Source organism: Phyllostomus discolor, chromosome 14 (assembly GCF_004126475.2).
Source record: "Phyllostomus discolor isolate MPI-MPIP mPhyDis1 chromosome 14, mPhyDis1.pri.v3, whole genome shotgun sequence".
In the NCBI taxonomy this organism is placed as follows: Eukaryota; Metazoa; Chordata; class Mammalia; order Chiroptera; family Phyllostomidae; genus Phyllostomus; species Phyllostomus discolor.
Window position 1 is genome coordinate 30,965,645 of NC_040916.2, and position 20,883 is coordinate 30,986,527.

Below are 20,883 nucleotides of genomic sequence, written 5' to 3' on the forward strand. Positions count from 1 at the left end.
GTTTTCAGGGGTCCGGGGGCCGTCTCAGGGGCAGGGGCGGGTCTCCCAGGGACCGTGGGACTCAGAGGGAGTGACATCGGGTGTACGCCGAGGACCAGGATGGTAGTCACCACTTACACAGGAGGCTCAAAAGCAGAACCTCTTTAACAATGCCTGGCACACACAGCCTGTGCCCAAACCTCAGGAGCTGGAAGAGTCCACGGGAGTTTTTGCTCACAGGTGTTCGACCGGGAAGGCGGCTGCCAAGGGAGCGACGCTGACGTGAGGAGCAATTTAAATAAAACCGAAAGGGAACTAAAGTGTTTCTTATAACGCATCGATGCAAAAGGATGTTTTGGTAGATAGTCTGCCTGCACAGTGTTTCGCCTGGGTGGAATGATCTACACACTGAAACTTATGACGGCCCAGTTCATTCTAAAGCCGGGAGAAAGTGCATCCCCCAGCAACCAAAAGCCGTAGACATGTGCGAAGGGGATTTTAACCCGAGGATCGAGGTGGCACACGTCCTTCATCAGGAGTCACTGCGGTGCTCTCACTGGGTGGTCACACCTGCCCTGGGAGCAGGGGGTCCTCAGATTCCGAAGGGAACCAGGTCTCGTCCGGAGGGCTGGCTACCGGGTGGTGCGCTCTGTGGCTGGGACAGGTGCCCATGGATGGCACTGTGCCGAGGTACTGGCGTTCTCTGGGGTCTCCAGCTGCTCCACAATGATGCAAAGTGCCCTGGGGGAATTTTAAAAATATCCAAGCACCCCAGTCCTAAAAACTACCCAGGGAGAAATGAGCGTTTTTAGCCCTGTGCCATTTTATATGAAAATACATTTTCACCCTCACGCCTGACTTTAGGCAGAACGAACGAGGGAAGAGGGGCAGATGAATGTCTCAACAGGGGTGTCCACAGTCTAGGTGTCTCTGGGCCACGCTGGAAGAAGAAGAAGAGTTGTCTTGGACCACGCTAAATACATTGCGACACGTAATTACAAAAAAAATTTCATCGTATTTTCAGTAAACTCACAATTTCGTGTTGGGCTGCATTCACAGCCATCTGAGCTGCCTGTGGCCCGTGGGCCTCAGGTTGGACCCCCCATAGAATATGTAGGTGATCACGAGATACACCGCGATGGGGGAAACCCAGGTGGCTTACACGTGCATTGTCTTACAGGTGGCTCCCTAAAGACCCAGAGCCAGCTCCAGGAATGCACACTCACCAGGAACACGGCTATGGAGATGCCCACCAGGAAGCCCGCGATCACGTCCGACCAGTGGTTCCGGTACTCCGCCACCCTGTTGAGGCCAGTGAGGAAGGCCAAGCACATCAAGCCCAAGCACAGGACCGGCTTCGCAAGTCTCGTCCCCTTGGCTTTGATCGTGCTGGTGATGTACATCTGCAACGACAAACGACAAATGCGACTTTTCACGAAAGCACTGCCGTGGCAGGTGCCTGAGAGACCTGTCCTGCGCACACACTCACAATGACGTGTCGATGGATAGGTGTGTGTCCGCCCACTGGGTTCTATGAGCACTGCCTTTTACTCATAGCCTGAGAAAGCTTCTTAAAAGTAGAATGCATGTGTGGTGAGGAAGTACTTAATTTTACTTACCTGGACGTTGCTGAGGACCTGTTCTTATTGTTAATCATTGAGGAGCACCGAGCACAGCCACCCCAAGTGACCATTCACGAGACACCCGGTGTCCTTGTTTTACACGAATTTACACTTCAGATCCCCATGGAGACGGGGGAACACTGATGAAGACGTCTCCTTCATGATCGCAGTTCATGCACCCTTGGAGAGGAGGCAGACTTGATAGAACCAGAACGTGCGAGTGCGGGCATAAAGCTGGTTTTTTGCTAGGTAATGCCAAGGTTTGTTTTTACGTTGCTGCCTGAAGTTGTGAAATGAACTAAGGTTCGATAGGCTGCGATTAGGACAACAGACACACTGAGTTACAGGCAGGGAGAGAATGTCAGCTGACAATGACACAAAACACGGAGTCGGTGCATACAGCTCTGGTGGGCTCACGTATGCGAAAAGGACGTAATACCGGTGAGCTGACTGCACTGAGGTGTCTTCAGGTTGAGACACTGCGCTCCAGAATAGCTCGGTCCTCCCCCCAGTCTGACTCAGCCTGTAGCTCAACCGCTTAGTATTTAAGTCCTGTTACTACACACGCACATGGGCTGGCTGCAAAGAGAAAGAACTGTGAGTTATTATTTCAAGTCATTAGCAAACTGATTCTGAAAGAGATGCTTGGACAATACGCTTTTACGGTACTAGTGTTGGTACATCTCTGATGCTAATAATAATAGATTCAGAAAAATGGTGAGAGAGGCTTAAAACCACCTGCCTATTGTCTGAGTTGAATAAAAAATACATTTTTGGCCCTGGCCAGGTGGCTCAGTCAGCTAGAGCATTGTTCTGATACACCAAATTTGAGGGTTCGATCCACAGTCATGGCACATGCAAGACACAACCAACGAATGCATCAGTAAGTGGATCAGCAAATTGATGTCTCTGGCTCTGTCTCTGCCTCCCTCCCTCCCTCTCTGCCTCCTTCCCTCTCACTACATATAAAATCAATAAATTATTAAAAAATTGCCTAAGAGAGTAAACCAAAGTCCATGCTTAAGTTTTTAATTCATAGCAGCCATTTTAGAATGCTGTGAAATTCGGTAATTATCTTCTCTGTTTTTTTCCCCCTGCTGGGCAAAGCTGGAAGTCCTGCTCGCTGCCAAAGAGGCTGTGTGAATATTTAAACAGCCCATGTGACACGGAGCTTCTAGCTAGCCAAGTTCCAGCCGATCTACCCCAGGTCCCAGTACTCCAGGAGAAAAAAGAACCAGCTGGCTCGCCTGCACCTGGGCCCATGGCCTTTGCCACGAGGAGGCCTGGGCACACGGAGCCGGTGCTGGGAAGAGCTGAATGAACAATTTCAGTTCCGGAGGGTCTGCGCAGGGGAGGGGGCCACGGAGAGGCGTGAGAAAGGGAAACGAGGCATTTGCCATGCGGAGGGAGAGTGTTAAGAGCCCTCCTGCCCCCACGGAGAGCAAGGCGAGGATATCACCCCATTTCAGGTTTCCTGGATGCGGCGGATACGGCGACTCAGCTAGTTCTCAGGACGAGCAGGGCGGGGAGCGGGGCTGCCTGCGGGAGTTCCCGTGACGCAGCTGTATGGCGGATTCCTGAGCTCCCACCTCCGTCGGGACGCTGGAAGCATCCTATCCTTACCGAGACAAAATAACTACGGACCAATGACTGAATAGGAGTCACACTGCTAATACTCATTAGCACTGGGCCTTAATCAGTGACCACTGCCGAAGGCCGTGTTCTGAGCACCTTACACTAATTATCCGATGACGTCCTCCACATAACCGTCACCTTCGTTGTGTGGACAGAAAACAAAGTCAAGGCAGAGCTTATCGTGCAGAATGCACACCGTGACTTTTGGGGCGGCAACGCTGAGACAAGAGGGAAGGGAAGGAGAGAAAGCTCCCGGGTACCACGACCTTCCCTTCCTCTTTCTTCCCTGATTTCTGGCCTGGGGGACGTGGCCGATGAACATACACGCTGAGCATCCACAGATGCAAAGGAGCCAAAAGGAGAGAGGAGAACGGGGGCTGCCATGGTAACGCGGGGCGGGGCGCCGTGCGGGCCCTGCGGCTGGTGCGCAGTGGGAAGCGGTCTGTGCGGCTTTGGCAGCGTCGGCCTTGCCCTTCGCCCCCAAAGGCCGTCTCGGATGCCGCCAGGCCCTCACCTGTGAGCGCGGGCCGGCCTGCAGTCATCTTCGGGCTTGGGGATGACCTTCTGAAGTTTCTTCTGAATGTGGACTTCGCTCCTAAATTGATCCAAGGAGGCGAGCATTGTTTGTGAGGACCCAAAGGCCGTCTGGCCACAGTGCACATGTATGAAAAAGCTGTTGTGACCAGGACAGCCTGTATTTGGCTCTTCCGCCACCAGACCCCACTTCCTGTCCAGAGCTGGAGCAGAGCAAGGCTGAATTTTGAGGGTTATGGGAGAAGGATGACCTTTATTCAAGTAATTCGACTTTAAGGGGGATCGCAGCAGCACTTAATATTTCTGGAGCATAGTCAGTTGGCATAATGTCACAAAAAAATTCGCCAGTTTTTCCTTCTACTGGGCAGCTCTGCAGTACTTTGTAAGTGTCTGTGAACCACTCTGTTACCCTTATAGAATGCCCATTTATTCCTCATTTGCAGAAGAGGAAATTACGGCATAAGAGTCTATTAGTGAGCTGGATACAGGACAGGAATTGATTATTTATACTCTCTTGGTTTTTAATTCACTTATGAAGCCATCTAGGTTAACCAGATGTCAAAATGTAGCTCAAACAACACACAAACAGCAGGGGGTCTGATCTGAGTGGGATGGTGCCCACACAGCCCTCCAGGGTCAGTGGGCACTCAGCACCTCACAGGCCTGGCCCCCCCCCCCATTTCACTAACCTGCACTATCCGTCTTCATCCACCCACCCACCCCGTGGATGTCTGTCTATCAGCACACCGACGCAGAAGGCCAGAGCTGATGGCCTGCCGCTGCTCACAGCCCGGTGCGTGCTCTTCTCTACTCCGATCCTTGCTTCCCACCGTATACAATAGCTGACACACGTGCAGCCCGGGCTTTCCTTACTGGTTTGCTTTGACTAGAGTGCACCCACCGTGCCCGCATCATTCAGCGGTGTGAGCTGACTCACTCGTGCTAATAAATACCCATCTGCTGGCTAAGTTGAGAGAGCACCGTGTAATTTTAAAACAATGCGATGATAGAAATAACTAAAAATAAAAACGCGCAAACGGTGGTGTTCGTTCGGCACTGGCTGTGCACCTGGAACTGTTTCTTCGGGGCTCCCCGCAAGGGGAGAGGAAGCGGGGGCGGGGAGGCGGGCCTGACCCCCGCATCCTGGTGTGCGTTCTCCACACACCTGGCCTGTTCTCTCTCGGAACACTCACCACGATGCACGGTCGTAATTAGCTCTGACGGTTTCCTTCACTACGGTGAGGACACAGAAGCCCAGTCCGAGTCCTCCGCTCTCAACCCCGCACTGCGTCAGCACCTGGCCCGACGCGGGCCGCACTCGGTGAAGCCTTGCTGGACTACCGCACCAAAGAGCACGTCAACGCAAAGGGACGGGGGAGAGAGCACGGAGCATCTTCTTCGCAGCACTGGTCGCCGTCCAAAGTCGCCTACTCCGTTTCTGGGTGCGCACGTTGACCCGTCCTCCGGAACACCCGTTAGAACGGAGCCCCATGTCCACTCACTGATGCGCCCTGGCGGGCACTCACAAACAACAGTGAGTGGTGAGGGTGCCCTGCCTGGGAAGGAGCCTTGTCCAGCTCTTAGCTGTCTCCACGTGCCTGCCAGCCACCGACACTGTCTTCTCACCTCTGTATCTGTTTGCCCGCTCTCGTCTTCCTCCTCGTCTGCCTCATGCTTCCAGGAGCCGCACCTGTCCCAGGGCGGGCCCTGCCACGGGGTGGGACGGGTGTGAGCCCTCTAGGCTGGGGCCAGAGAGGCAGTGGAAGATGCCGTGCTGTCGCCGCTGGAGGAGGAGGGGAGCCGCAGCCACGGAACTCGGAGAGGCTGGAAGAGGCGAGGAGTGTGCGTTCTCCCCCGGGACCCCCTGAGGGAACGCAGCGGGGCCGACACCTTGGTTTTCACCCACGGAGGCCCGTGTTGGACTGCAGACCCAGGCAGCTCTAAGATAATGGACTCGGGCTGTTGTAAGTCACTAGGTTCATGACCAGTGGTCATGGTGTCAGAAGAAGTTATCCTACATTCAGTCGCTATCTGCTTAATGTGGGAGTGAATGAATGCATGAATGCATGAATGATTGCATGTACTGAGATTCGTGAAAGTGACCCAGAGGAGGAGGGGACGGTGGCATCGTGAACACAGCACCTAATTTGGGACCAGTAAGATCTGGGTTTGAGCCCTGGCTCTGCCACTCACGGAGATGAGTCATCCACCCCGTCTGAGCCTTGGTCTCCTGGTGTGTGACACACAAAGTGGTGGGGAAACTGTCCCCAGCCAGGGCTGAAAGGATTCAGTGGCGTGACCCAGGCGCCGTCCCAGGCAGGGTCCGGCCCGCAGTGAGTCCTCGCCGGCAGCAGGGGTTGAGCCAGGGCCCGGATGCTGGTGCTGACGACCCCGGTGGGGCCGTTATGACCATCTGTGGGGATCACATTGGTTCTCTTTCTCTGGCTTCCAGTTCGCACTGATCACCAGCCACAGCCCGGCGGCTCCCAGGCTAGAAACCCCCAGCACGGCTCCACACGGCTGCTGCGAATTGCTGCAGAGAATCTAAACGAAACCGAGGGGTTTGCTAACACACCAGGTGGGCAGTGTCCTGAAAGCCTGTGGCCGCACGCATGCTCACCCACGCCCCTCAGTTTCCCCGATGGTGATGGGAAGGTGTCTGAGGGGACGACAGAATGGTGACGGGAGCTAATGCCCAGGCGGAGAGACCATGGGCTTTGTCCCGGACGCGTCTGGGTCGCACCACTGAGACCTCTCGGGGCTGTGAAGGCCGCACCGACGGCGGTGCACGCGCTGAGGTCGCAGCTTTGGTAAACGACCGTCTGGGCCGTGGGAAGTGCAGGGCTGCCGCACCTGCCGTAACCGTCTCCGCTTTGCCCGGAGCAAGGGAACCGGGTGGGAAGGCACGGGAGACAGAGGCTCGGGCATTCTCTTTCCTCTTCCCTTCCGGGCAAAACGGCCCTGGGCTCCCGTGGGTTCAGCAAGACAGCACGGCTGAGCCGGGAGGGGCCTGGGGGCAGCCGAGGGGCTTTGGCACAGAACGGCCTGTGCCTTCCCCAGTCTCCACGGCCCCGGGCCTTCCCTCCAGAGTACTGGTGCCTGCTGGCGGCCGCCGCTAGATGTCTTCGTGGCCTCCACTGGCATGGTCCTCCCAGGCTCCCACACGGGGAAGACCCCCCGCACCTCCAGCCCACCTTCCTTCTCACCCAGGTGGGCTGTCTGCCCCCTGGGCTCTGCCACCCCGCCTACCAGCCGCCAGGTGCACTGGGGTGGAGTTCTCCCAACTTCGAGGCAGAAATGAGGACACCCCATCCACCCTCTGCTTTCTCCTCCACCTCCCTGGCACCCGGCGTCCTCTCAGGGTTCTGACCCAACGGGGCCCGGGGGGCCACCACCCACACACTCACGTCCACCATGCTCGCCTCCTCGCCAACCCTCCCACTTGCTGGGCCCAGAAAGGTTGCAAATTCGGAAGACTTTGTAGTCATTAATAAGTTTATACTGATATATGTTGAAATGATACTATTTTGGATATATTTCGTTAAATGAGTTCTTAAAATAAATTTCACCCTTTTAAAGCTTTTTTAATGCGCCTCCTAGAAAATTAAAAACCATGTATGTGGCTCATTTCCTGTTTCCACTGGGCAATGAGCTTCCAGCTGTGTGGGCGATGCCGGTCCAGACAAGGGCGGCCTCATTTGACGGAAACGAAAACTCGATCAGCTAGCGTTCTAGAAGGATTGCACCTGTCTCGGCATTTATTGCTATTTTTTATTAAAATCATTTTAGGGCCCTTGTGCTTTTTCAAACAATTTGTCTGCATCATATATATATATATATACATGTTATATCTATTAACATATTACTGTCTCAACAGCACATACTGTAAATGAAATGATATTATGAAATTACTTTGAATTTTCAGCTGTTAGTTGATCTTTTTCAGGCGCTGTTATCAACAGTTGCTTTTTAATATTTCATCCAAGTTCATCAGTTGTGTGTGTGTGTGTGTTTATGGGACCCTCTAGGTTCTTGAGAGAGTCCATATTCAGTCCGTGCGGACCGGGAGAAAAAGCTCAGCTGTGGGAGTTTACTAATCTGGGTTAACATGTCAACCTCCCCCTGATGAGTTCTGTGACCTCAGACAAATGACTGAACTTCTCGGAGTCTTCGTTAGTGTCACGGGTAAAGTGAAAGCGACAGAACTAGTTTGCAGGATCCGGCTCAGGAATCACACAAGGGGCGCCAGGTTCGTCACTGCCAGGAAGGCTCCTGTTGGCTGGGAGACTCGAACCAGCCTGACAAGGAGTAACATTACGGCTTTGGATTGCAACTGCGCGTTTGCTGGGAGGAATCATAAACCCAACGGCCCGACTCGGGGGCGTGGGAATAAAGGCCCTCACACAGGTCATATGTGCCAATCGAGAGTGACCGTCCATTTCCTTTTCAGTGCCCTCAATGGGCACCTAACAGGAGAAGAAGGCACAATCACGAACACAGAATTTCTCATGTAGCCGATGTCCCTGAGTGGGCGGCAGACCCTCGGGAGCCGCAAATGGGAGGCCGGGAACAAGCGCCGCAGTGTCCGGGACCAGCTGGTGCCCGCGGCGAAGATCAGACCAGGCTCAGTGACGCGGCTGTCCCCGGGACAGTAGCCGATTGAGGGCCAGGTGGTGAAGAACAGCTCCTTCATCACCGACACACTGGCCTGGCCCCTGACGTGCAGACGTGGCTGACTCTGCAAGGGGACCGTTTCCGTCCGGTACGACCCACCTTCCCCAGTAACGTTGTGTGCATGTGGCACTTGGTCCATCAATCAGCCGGAAGAGCAAAACGTCTTTTATTGGACACTTTTCGTCACCTATAATGTTGAAAGCCACACATTTGCACCATTTAACACTCACTTTCCATACACCAGGTAAAAAGTAAGAACATATTTAGGTAAATAAGGCTGTTGTCTTATTTCCGGCTGTGACACAAGGAAGCGAACATGATGTGACGTGAAGCGCGACATGCAAGCGAAAGATGCTTAGTCCCCATTACTTGAACAACTCCATCATCTCGAAGAGTTAACACCTGCCGGCCAGCAAGCAAGGAGCTAAATTTAATGGGTAAGAAAACCCAATCTGGAGAGCTTTAAATCCCACAAAGCGTGCGCCAGACTGTTAGCCGGATTTAGGAATTAGTGATAGTCTAATTTACAGGCCAGTAAAGAAGGTAGACCCTGCACAACTATTAAAATATGCCAGTTGAACACTCCAGTTTAAGGTCGGGGGCAAGAAGGTCGTGGTAACCTGTACGGGCACACCTGAGTGTGACTGGTAAGGGGGCCCTGTGAGGACACGGTGGTGAGAGGGTGGGCACACCCCGCCCAAGGGGAGGCCTCCCAGACACCAAACGCGGAGGCACCCTGACCTCGGACTTCCAGCCTCCGGAGCTGGGAGACAGGAGTTCCTGTTGTGTTAGCCCCAGGGTCTGCAGTCCTTTGTTCCTGCAGCCCCCACGATGATGTACATGCCCCTCCCCCCACACGCCATCTGCGTGGTAGGTACCCTGAGATGGGGGTGACCCTCAGGACATCGTAGGTCCTCAATAATTGCATATTACAGTGACTCATAAAAATCAAATCAATTATTATTATCAATTATTGAATCAATTATGAATCAATTATTATCAATTATTTTGGAACTGAACCCACTTACAACTATTTGATTTTTAAAATCCACATTTCTTCTTTAAAATGTGGTACGGGTGCTGTAAAACGATACAACACAGAGTGACTCGAGATGTTTACGTTTTGAGCCCATTTAAACACTTCCTATGCAACACGAAGAGGAGTGATGGAGCTAAAAGTTACTGAACAGGCTCATCTGGACCTGTGACTTTAAAGGAGGAGGTAGGGGTCTCTGCGGTGGAAAAACCTCCGGAACAGGGCGTGCGCCGGCTCAGCGGAGGGAACCTTGAAGCGCGTCTGACGGACAACCGAACGCGGGAACCCAGGGCCGTCTCGGGCCCATCCGCACCAGATTGGTTTTTAACGCGAGTGTGAATAATAGATCTCTGACGCTCCTTAATAATTACACCTGTAAAGCACTTTATGATCACGGGGTCACAGAATTTAGATTTATGGATTTAGAATTATAGCATTTAGAATTATAGAACTTATTCTTAGAGAGATGAGAAGGCAGGGAGAAAGAGGGGCAGAAACATCAACGCGTGGTTGCCTCTTGCACGCCCCCTACCGGGGAACCTGTGCCATGACTGGGAGTTGAACCAGCAACACCTTTGGTTCACAGGCCCACGCGCCCACACTCAACCCCCGGGGCCACACCACCGGGGCTGTGAGGAAGCTAAACGTAACAGCAACGAACACCCAAGCACTCTGGGACCATTAGGAACCCTTCCATGTAGGAAATACGCCTGATTCGTGAGCGGTGGTTTCAGTTCACGCTCCTGCCCGGCGAGGGCGCTGTGATTTGTGGCTCGCTCTGAGAAGCCAACAGTGCTGGACCACAGCACCATGCCACGGCCACGTGAGCCCCAAGGGCCTGCGGGGAGTCAGAGCTCCGCCGGGGGAGCCGCAGCAGCATGGGCGCGCAGAGCGGAGGGCCAGGCGGGGGCCTGGAACGCCGCTGTGCGGGGATCCCAGCGTGCGCGGAGGTGTTGGAGAGCTCGCGCCTGGGGGCCTCGGGGGTTCAGGTCCCCGCCCCAGCGTACACGGGCTGCGCGACTCCAGGGTGTGACCGCTGTTCTCTGAGCCCTGTCAGTGTTCGCGGCTTTAATCTGCAAACTGCAGTAGCTGCGGCACACGGGCGAGGGCGAACGAGAGAGTCTGCGTCCAGCCCTTGCACGGTGCTGGCGCACACAGTAAAAGGCCCTCATTTATTAGTCCGCAGTTCGCACAAATACGTTTTAGGGTGAACTAAGAGTCAGAGCGTCTTCAGTTTCAGGGCTTTTAGGGTGTAGAAAAGTATTCTCAAGTGGAATGCCGGAGGGTCCGAAGGGATGCTGTGTAGGATGCTGAGGGCGTGGCCAGGGGCAGCCACGGAGCCCGCCTGGATGCGGACCTCTGAAGGAACCACCTTCCCAATGACCCCACGCCCCAGACATCAGGACCCCCTTCCAGGCAGAGACTCGAGAGCCACGCAGCATCTTTTTCAAATATCGGACCCGCCGAATCTGCGAGCCCAGGGAGCTGTTTTGCGCCAAGTTTGGGGTGGTCTGTTCCGGACCGGCAGTCATGAGGCACCGGTCCAAGTTCACACCACGACTACAGTTCCTGCTGGCTTCACAGGCCCTGGTTTTCTGGGGTTCATGGTTATCTGTAAGCTTCAAGTCAGCCCATTTTGTTACATAATCTCTGATAAATACCGTGTTGTGCATGGGACTTAGTCTGCAGAGTGCCCAGCTATACACTCCATCTCCAGCATGTGCACTCGGCTGCACATATTGTCTAGAGAATTAAGTTTGTAAAGGTCAAATTCGCTTTGGCCACAGAGTGTCCCCAGCCCCTACGGTGCTACATTCAAAAAGCGGATCAGCGAGAAAACACACACAGTAGCACACTAATTATCAAGACAAAGAAGCAGAACTCCAGCTATTTCCATTCTACCAACCTGCGCGTCTACTTGGAGTTTCCAGGTTTAACTTAATGAAACAATGCAATGGAGCAATGAGATGTTTCATTATGAAGAAATAATGAAATAACATAAATGCAAAGTGTTTTTGTTGGCGAGGTGCAAATTTTAGTTCACACATGACATACGGTACTGGATTTTTTTTGTCTTTTAAATTAAAATATATTTCTATTTAATTCTTTACTTTAAAACTGAAAAATGAATCAATAACGCTTATTACTATTATCACACAACTACCCCTGAAGACAGTTGCCCTGCACAGAGGAAGGGATGCTGAAAAACGACTTGCTTTGGTGTCCAACCTGCTGGGTGCCCCAATGAACATGGGGAGATTCACTTCAATTAAAAAAATGAGACAAAACTTCAAAAAGGGGGATGAACTTTGATCTAGGTCGCAGACATAAGGAGGTGTTGTTTTTTTCACTGCATAGCCTCTGGAACCCCTTCTTGGGAGAAGGGCATCCCCCACCATCTCCCTCCTAGACAGAGAGGAGATGGTCTGTCCCGCCACCAAGGCCAGAGAGAGCTGGTTTCCTCAAAACCCGGCATCACAGCTTCAGTGCATGACCCCCCTCAGCCAGTCACACACACCCGCACAAGACGCAGAGAAGCAGCCAGGGTGAGATGCCGAGCCGCTGTCAGCCGCGGGGCCGGCTGTGCTGGGCTGGAGGTCCCTCGGCTGTGGTCCCTGCCACCCCTCCCTTGGGTCCGCTTCCGGCCACTGCTCCAGCCTCTCAGGCTCCCTCCATTCCTGCTCACCCCTGGGCCTGCTTTTCCAGCCTGGCCTTCCTCCTCCTCTTGTCTTCTGCATCCCGACTCACTGTCTGTCACTGGGAGTAAATAAAATGATGACCCATCCGTAAAAGGGGAATAGGACTTTGACCAGGTGAATGAATATGCAAGCAGGAGGTACTGGGGATATTACAGGTACAGAGAAGAGCAAAAGACCAAGTATTAAAGTAGAAAAAATATATTGGGATTAGTAACTGGGAATAGTCTCGTGTGAACTGAGTTCAAGTTCATGTGAGCCAAGGACTGAGCTATGAAACAGGACATTGGGAAGGGAGGTGTCTGTCAGCTCAGGTGACACAGACACCAGACATTCATCATCTCGCGGTTCTGGGAGCCGGAAGTCTGAGGCCAGAGGCCAGCACGGTCAGGTCCTGGTGCGCACATGTCCCGGGCCGGCAGATGGCTGTGTTGTCACACGAACAGGACACAACACACGCTCTGGCGTCTCCTCTCAGAAGGACACTAATCCCATCCTCACCATCCTCAGGACCTCATCTGAACCTCGTTACGTCCCCAAGGCCACATCTCCAAAGTCCCAGGAGGGACGTGACCCAGTCCACAGCAGAAGGGAAGACCGGTTTCAGCCAGGACCAAGGCGGCCTCATATGTCTCAAGTAGCTGTGCGACCCCTGGAGGGGGGGTGAGGGCAGGCTGAGGAAGCTTCATGCGAAGGGAGACTTGCTAACGACCAGGCGTGTTTTGCGGGGCAGAGGGTAGAACTTTCCTGGGAAGCCGGCCCGGGAGGCTCCCGCAGTGCGGTCGTGATGAGTGGGGTGAAGGAGCCCAGTCCGTGCGCAAGGGGGAAGGGTCCGGGCCAGGGGGAGAAGAGGCGGGGCCTGGGTGTGAGCGAGATTCCACGTGCAACCAATAGACGAATCAGGCATCCGCGTGCCGGGTGTGGGCGTGGGGGTGGGGGGGCTGGGATGACTCAGGGGTTTTGGGCTCCGGGAACTGGACAGACAGGGGTGCCAGTGATCAAATCAGAAGAGACAAAAGCAGGAGCTAGCTGGGAGCCGTGGCGAGATCATGAGTTTGGTGTTTGAAACGCTGAGTTTAAGAAACTGGTTCGGCGCTGAACCACAGAGCCAGGATCAGGCTGGGAATGAGTGAGGTTCAGGCCAGGGCAGGAGTTGTGGGGTCCCCTGGGAAAGACGTGGGTGTGGCCCTCAATGAGATCGCCCTTGGGAGGGACAGCCAATGGCAGAACAGAAGGTCAAGTGCTGGTGGATGGTTTTCTGACACCACAGTGAACATGAGGATAATGAGGAAAACAGCCACTCGGGGGCATGGAACATTCTCCCAGCCCCAGAAAGAGGAAAGCTCAGGTAGGAGCAGGTGGTCCTGGTCTCCATGCCACTGAGAGGACCCTCGAGGGTCTGAGGGTGCACCCACTGCTGGGCGAGGTCCAGGGTGGGGGAGGGGGCTCATTTTGGAGAGAGCATGTGTCCGGGGAGGAGACAAAACCCATGCTGTGTGGAGCCCATAAGGTGAGGAAGTATACACTAGTCTTTCTAGAAGTTTCTTTCAGAAATGGATGGTAGCTCCAATCCACGGAAGATTTTTCTGAGTGGTTCTTGTTTGTGTTTCGATGGTGGAAATTTTCGCATGCCTGAGGACATCATTTCTCTACACTGCACAGAAGCTAACAGCACGCGTCTGTAAATGGAACGGTGCCCGATTCATGTTTGGCAAAGGGGGGAAAGCAATAAATATCCTCTCTGTACCGTGCTTAGCAAGGTGAGCACTCAATAATAATAGCTGTCACTTTCTTCCTCTAAATTTCTGCATTATTACAGAGGGATGTCTCCTTGTTATCTGAGGCCCTTTGTCCCCCTTCCAAGATTTTCTTCAAAGGGTGCAACAACAAATGACTCAAAGCAGACCGAGTTCACGGTAGAAAGCAACCTCTTTTGTCGCAGAGTGAACCAGATCTTCAGAAATCACCTTGACTTTGAACTATAGCCTCCATTTAGCGGGAGTCGGAGGACCGAAATTACCAAGCAGCGATGTTTTCCTACAAGTGAAGGCACTAAAAATGCAAATCTGTCAGACACAGAAGGTGTTTCTCAAGAGACACTGCCTGGCGCCATCCCCCCAGCCGTGCCTCAGCCCCTTGGGCCCTGAGTCAGAACTAGGGGGGCGCAGTGGGCGGTCACCAATGGCCCCCTGACCCCCGGCCTCCCTCCAGGAGAAAGGCGGAGCCATTGGGCTGTGAGGGGATCTCGGAGCCGAGTGCCCACCTGTCGCATTCTCTGTGGTGTCTGACCAGAGGCCCCCGTCCTCTTGGCCAGCCCCCGGCCAGGGGCCGAGCACAGGAGGGATCTGAAGTTTGGCCATGTACGCCTCCTACGGGGATCCTCTAACGAGCGACCCTGCTCCCGACTGGCTGGGGCTGTGTGTTACCGGCGTCACCACGGGAGGAGCCTGTCCCCTCCCAGCCCTACTTCCTGCCTCTCTTTTGTAAGAACCACGCCCCTCCGGGCCCCCCATAAAGCTCCCACACTCCTGACTCCATCCCAGCCCCCGCTCCTTGGACCATCCCGGCAGCAGGCACCAGGGAGCAGTCTAGGAGAGTGGGTGTCAAGATGGGGTTTGGGGACATGTCCTGGCCAGGAATGAGAGCCCCATCCCGGGTGACAGGTGAGGCGGATCAGCCCCCCAGGGAGCAATCCAAGTGCTGCAACCCACCGCCGGCAGCGACTTGGGAGAATGTTCTGGTGGGGACAGGCAGCCAACTCTTGCTGGCCTGCACCGACCTTTCCTAAGTTTAGCCCTGAAAGTCTGAAGTCACCCCAGAGTGGGGGGCAGGGGGCGAGGAACGCCCCGCCAGGCCAATGACACAGGCTGTGGCCAAGCCCAGGGAAGCAAGGCCGGGAGGAAGGGCGACCCCGGCTGAGCCCTAGGAAGCCTGTGGCGGCCCCGCAGAGGGGAGCGGACCGGGAGAGCAGCTGCCCAGCAAATGGAAGCTGAGCGTAGGCCAGAGCGCCTCTCCTGTAACCTAAGGGGGGCCTCCTGTTGGGCGGTGTGAGAAGAAGAAAAAAAAGCTGAAGACCAAGCTGCTGACTCCCGAGGTGGGAGGAGTCAGGAGTCCCCCGAGATGACCCAGTGAGTGACCGAGTGCTCAGGGAAGGCAGATCCATGACACCAAGGTCAAGACCCTGCTGAGGGAAATCTAAGACCTTGACACAAGGCAGGGGACATCTGGGTGGATGTGGCTGAAGATTCTGGCCCCCCGGGACTCTCCCCACACCAGGAGACCTCCTCCTGTCTCACCTCCAACCAGCCCGCTCCCAGCACGACCCCGAGCCCGGAACCCACGGGGTCTTGGAATTCTGCCCTATGGAATCTGTCACCCATATGCCACCGCCAACTGGAGTCGGGCTTCTGATCGTTAGCTTCCGTTCCCCCAGGGGGCACCATTCCTAATAAAACAGCCCATATCTCCACTGTAGTTCCCAGGGGCGGGGGCTTGGCTGGGCCAGCACCCCCAGGGGGCAGGGGGCAGGGGGCAGGGGCAGGGGCGGACTCCTGTTCAAAGATACCCCTTGGGCGGCAGGGTCCAGTGGACGCTCCGGTGCTGGGGGAGTAGGTACCAGAATGCGCGGTGCGCCCGTTTCCACGTGGCTCCTACAATCCGGGAGCCAGGCCAGGCCGCCTGTGGCCCAGAATGACCTCTCTCTCTCTCTCTTGAAAAATGAACTTGGGCTCGTGACTGGGCCTGGCGAGACGGCGTGTTTGATTGGCCCCGGCGTATCAAAGGACCGCCCACTCAGAGCTGCCCATTCCAATCCGCGAGGCGATGGGGAGCAAACGTCACTCTAAGTAAGTGTGAGGGCCCTGCACAGAAGACGGGCAACAGCACGGGAGAGACGCGGAGCATCCGCGTGCCTTCGCTCATGCTCTGCTTCGTGCGCAGTCACTGTGTGTGCAACGTAAACAATCGTACTTGCGTAGTTTCAAAGCAGCATGATCACGGTTGTAGGAGGGCAAACCACGGCTTAACGTCTGGGCCCCGCCGGGCTGGGGAAGCATTAATAGGTCAGGTAGGAGATTTAAAAACACGGGGTTCACAGAGGCGTGGGGGGAGGGTAAGGGGGTCCACTATCACAGGGGTCCGGGGTAGGGAACTACTGGGCCCAAGGGGCCTTTTGTGCACGCTCCCCGCCCCCCATAGCCTTAGCTGCAGGCTGCAGGACACGTGCCAGTCACGCACGACAGCATGGCAGCACCAGCAGCCATAGTGGCAGCGCCGCAATCGCATTACGCGTGGGCGCTCAATAACTCCTCCCGGCGCGTTATCCAGCAGACACAAATGGCTCCTTGGAATCCAGCGCACAGGCGGCTGGCATGACGAGTCAGCACCAAAGGGAGGCTGGAGGCAGGGCTCGCGGCCGGAGGCCGGGTCTCCGAAGCCGGTGAAGACGACAGACACAGGGGGCGCTGTTCTGCCCCGCCCGGATCCCGCTCCTGCAGCTCAGTCTCCAAGGGGGCTCATGAATCAAGTGCAGGTGCTCCCCAAATCCCTGCGCCCTGGGACTGGGCGCCAGGAACTGGGTGGAAGGTCACTAAAGGAGGCCGAGGGAAAGCAGCCGGCTGATGGTTCACCCCCTCCCCCCACCCCCCGGCTGGGGCAGCCGAGAGGATCGCTGCGGCGCATTGCCCTTGTGCGTTACAGAGGCAGCTGTGGGGAGTGAGAACGGGCCCCCAGGGAGGAGGAAGAGAGAGAAGCCATCTTTTTAGACCTTTCTACTAATATTCCAGGGACAGACAGCAGTCTGCTGTTTAACGTCCACGAAATCCTCCCATCCCAGTGTATTCGAGACTTTGCTCTGCCTCCCACCTGTGCGTGAGGTCGACACCATCCCTGCCCCCCACCCATCTGGGCGGCCGTGAGAGCCGCGTGGACCCAACGATCCAGCGGTGGGGAGGATGGACGGGTGTGTGGGCTGTGCCCTCCGGGAAGGCAGCTCTGCGACCCTGTGGGGAGAGCAACGTGCCAACAGGCCTCTTGAGGACCCGGGGAGGCGGGGTGCCACCCTGGAGAGAGGCAAGGGTCGGCCCCCAGGAGAACCGGTCGGCCACCCCCTGGCACAGCCTCCCCGGTCCCTGGAATCCCGAGACTGACGCCTTGGGCTGAGCGTCAGGGCGGTTTCTTCCGTAGCAATGGTTAAGGGAGACAGGCCAACGAATGCAGTTGACCCTTCCTTTGTTTTTTTTTTTTTTTAAAGTTTTCAGAAAATGTAAGGTTAGAAGTAGGAGTGACCTAAAGAGATCGTTTTCTTTGTTTCCACCATAGATAAGATTCATCATTGGGAAGTCACCAAACATTATTTCTCGTTCTCAGCTTTGACATTTATCTTACTTTAATTAAGGGGGGGAAAAACTTTACCCATTTTATATGAAAAGAAATACCAACAGCTAAATTTAATTATTATTCTAATGCAACTAACACTGAATTATAAATCTAATGGTTAAGGGTTAAGTGACCTTCAGAATATTTTTCCTGGAAAACCAGTAGTACTGGCAAAAATAGGCACAGGGATATTTTTTCCCCTAAACGTTCTCAGCAAAGTAAAAGAGAACAACTCGGATGAAATTATCCTCAACCCTTTAATTAAAGCCAGATGCTAAGGGAAAGTTCAAGTTCCTTAATTTTATTTACTAACCCACAGAGAGAAAAGCATCCGAAAAATATCCCTCTGTTCTTATTCACACACTTCATAATAGGGCTCATTCATGGTCATGTATGTGTCCACAGGTGTTTATAACGCCCACACCACAGTCAGCCAATATGTCTCTACCCAAGTTCAGCAATGCGCCTGCCTCCCCAGGGAGCGCTGGAGGTACGGAACTCTGCCCCGTCTACCTACCTATCAAAACCCCGGCAAGCATTTCATGAGGCTTTGGAAGTTTGAAACACCCCAACTTGCTATTATAAAGTTTTCCCAAGGTGCCCCTGGTGAGGCCGGGCAGAAATACATACGTATCTAGGTTCACACATCAGAGCGCACCCTGCGTGGAGGGCCTGCCTTTGCAGCGGAGTGCTGCCGGGTTGCCATAGCAGCCACCCACACTCACAGACTCACAGGGTGGCGGAGAAGAGAAAAGCAGTTAGCACAGAACAGAACCTATTGTTACAAAGACAGCGGCTCCCTGCAATGTAATTACAGGCGGAAGCCTGCCTTGTCGTCCCACCGAGGTCTAATGACAGAAGATTTCTGGGTGTTGGGAGTGTTCCTAAATGTTTCTTCCCTGAACACAGCTGTGAGCTGAACCTTGGGCTTTGACCTTTAGGGCCGCTGAGGTTACGTGGGGGCAGGAAGGAATTCACCGGAGCACCGGCATGCTGGGGCTAATTGATTGAATGAGCCCCTCTCTGGAAGGTTCGAAATCACTGTGGTCAGGACGATTCGTGGTTCTATGGGTCTGGGTGGAGCAATAGCACCTACTTCAAGGAGCTGTTATAACTCAGTGAATTAGCACAAATAATAAATGATTACAAAAATAATAAAGAAAGGATACATTTTAATAATTCATAAATAAGTAGTACTATATAAATTAGCAACAGGGCAGCATGTAATGCCTGACACATAGTAAATGCTCAGTAAATGTTATTCTTGTTATTACAAACATCTAGTCTGATGACAGACTAGAATGGTGTAGTTTAGAATGGGGATGTTCCTTAAATCAATGCCAGCAAGTAAGCTGCTGAAACAAATGCTGGCAGACCAGGAGCAAGACAAGTTATTAAGCCCCGGCTGGTGTGGCTCAGTGGGTTGAGCTCCAGCCTGCAAACCAAAAGGGTCGCTGGTTCGATTCCCAGTCAGGGCACATGCCTGGGTTGTGGGCCAGGGGGCGTGGGAGAGGTGACCACACATGGATGTTTCACTCCCTCTCTGTCCCTCCCTTGCCCTCTCTCTAAAAATAAATAAAACCTTTTCAAAAAAGACAAGATGTTAAGATTTTTCCAGTGCAGAAAAGGCTGGCTCCCTCTCCCACAGCAATGCCCTTGAAAGCGTCCTTTTGGCAGAAGGGAAGGACCAGGCTTCCCGGCGCCGGCACACTCACCGCCGCTGGCAACCCCGGCCACACCACACAGTGAGGTCCGTCACCTCCAGAGCTAGGGAAAGCGTGTAACCGTGCGGGGGGCCGGAGGGCATTCGGGAGTCTGTCTCAAGCCATGGGCTCGATCCCACAGGCGCACACAGATCCCTCTGCTACTCACACCCAGACCGAAGACGAACATTAGGGTAAGAAGTAAGGAAGACGAATGAATGCGTTTGGGTTTTCGATTCCCCGAAGCTGTCAGTCAGTCTCCGTTGGAAGACCGAACGGTTCTTCTACTCCAGGGGTGGCGGGACACGGAGTCCGGCCACGGAGCAGACAGGAGAGAGTGTGTGCGGCCCCCGGGTTTCGCGTGAAGTCTCACGGTGCCCAGCGGACAGCAGAGCTGTCGGGCCAGAGAGACACTGGGGGCTGGGGGGAGGGGGCAGAGATGGGTCACATGCGAGACCAGAGACTGCAGGAGGGAGCGTGCACGGGGAGGGATTCGATCCTCCGATCTTGATAGATGTCCTAATTTTACTTGTATATGGTCTCCTATTTTTTCAAGTTTATTACATGTATTGGGGTGACATTAATAAAATGTGGGTTTCAGGGGTACAGTTCTAGAACATATCACGTGTAGGCTGCGTTGTGTGTGCACCCCCCAACTCAAGTCCCCTTCCACCCCCACATGTCTGGCCCCCTTTGCCCTCCTCATCCTCCCCCAGCCCCCATTTCTTGCTGGGATTTTTTTAACAAGTACAGGCAGTGAGGCATAGAATTAGTTTGGCTTTAAAACTATTAACATGCGGCCCTGGCTGGCGTAGCTCAGTGGATTGAGCGCGGGCTGCGAACCAAAGAATTGTAGGTTCGATTCCCAGTCAGGGCAGATGTCTGGGTTGCAGGCCACGGCCCCCAGCAACCGCACATTGATGTTTCTCTCTCTCTCTCTCTCTCTCTCTCTCTCTCTCTCTCTCTCTCTCTCTCTCTCTCTCTCTCTCTCTCCCCCCTCTCTAAAAATAAATAAATAAAATCTTAAATTAAAAAATAAAACTATTAACGTGTTAAAATGCATACACTTCTGACCTCTAAAGGCACCTGCCCTTATGAACGTGACGTGCAATGCCACCCGCGCCCTCCTAGGTGGTCCCCCACTCAGGAATCCGGCTCCCCGGCTCAGGCGGAGGTGTCACAGGTGTGTCCTCTCTGCTCGGAGAGGTCGCCTGGCGTGACGGCAGGGGGAACTTCAGAAACCTTTCTGTCATCTGAAAGCTTTTGGAGGGCAAGAATAATTCATGGGAAATGAATCGAATTTGGTTTCAGATCAGTCCTGGGATCTCTCGCCCATGAGGGCACGGCAGCAGGCCGGCGCTCGTGGCTCCGTCAGACAGGAGCCCCCGAGACACTGAAATTCTCCAGACGTCGCCCTGCAGCTTTGGAAGAGCCGCCAGAGCGGGCTTCAGGAGCCCAGCCCCAGAGCTGCAAGGCAGACAGATCCTGGCGGCACTGGGACAGGCAGGAGACAGCAATGCCGGCTCAAGAGCGGCCTGCCAAGGCCCTCCCTCCTCCTCAGCCTGCAGACCAGCGAGGTGCTTACCTGCGACCCCCCCCCCACTGCTGCCCGCAGGTGCTGAGCCAGC

At 54.3% G+C, this 20,883-nt stretch overlaps 1 protein-coding gene across 1 annotated transcript in view; it reads right to left on the reverse strand.

Moving 5' to 3' along the window:
* PLPPR5 (phospholipid phosphatase related 5) overlaps positions 1-20,883 on the reverse strand; it is a 78,017-nt gene that overhangs the window by 24,331 nt on the left and 32,803 nt on the right. Inside the window, exon 4 of the mRNA XM_036015265.1 lies at positions 1,206-1,382. Within this exon, the coding sequence (XP_035871158.1) occupies positions 1,206-1,382 (177 nt within the window). The remainder of the gene's footprint in view (positions 1-1,205; positions 1,383-20,883) is intronic.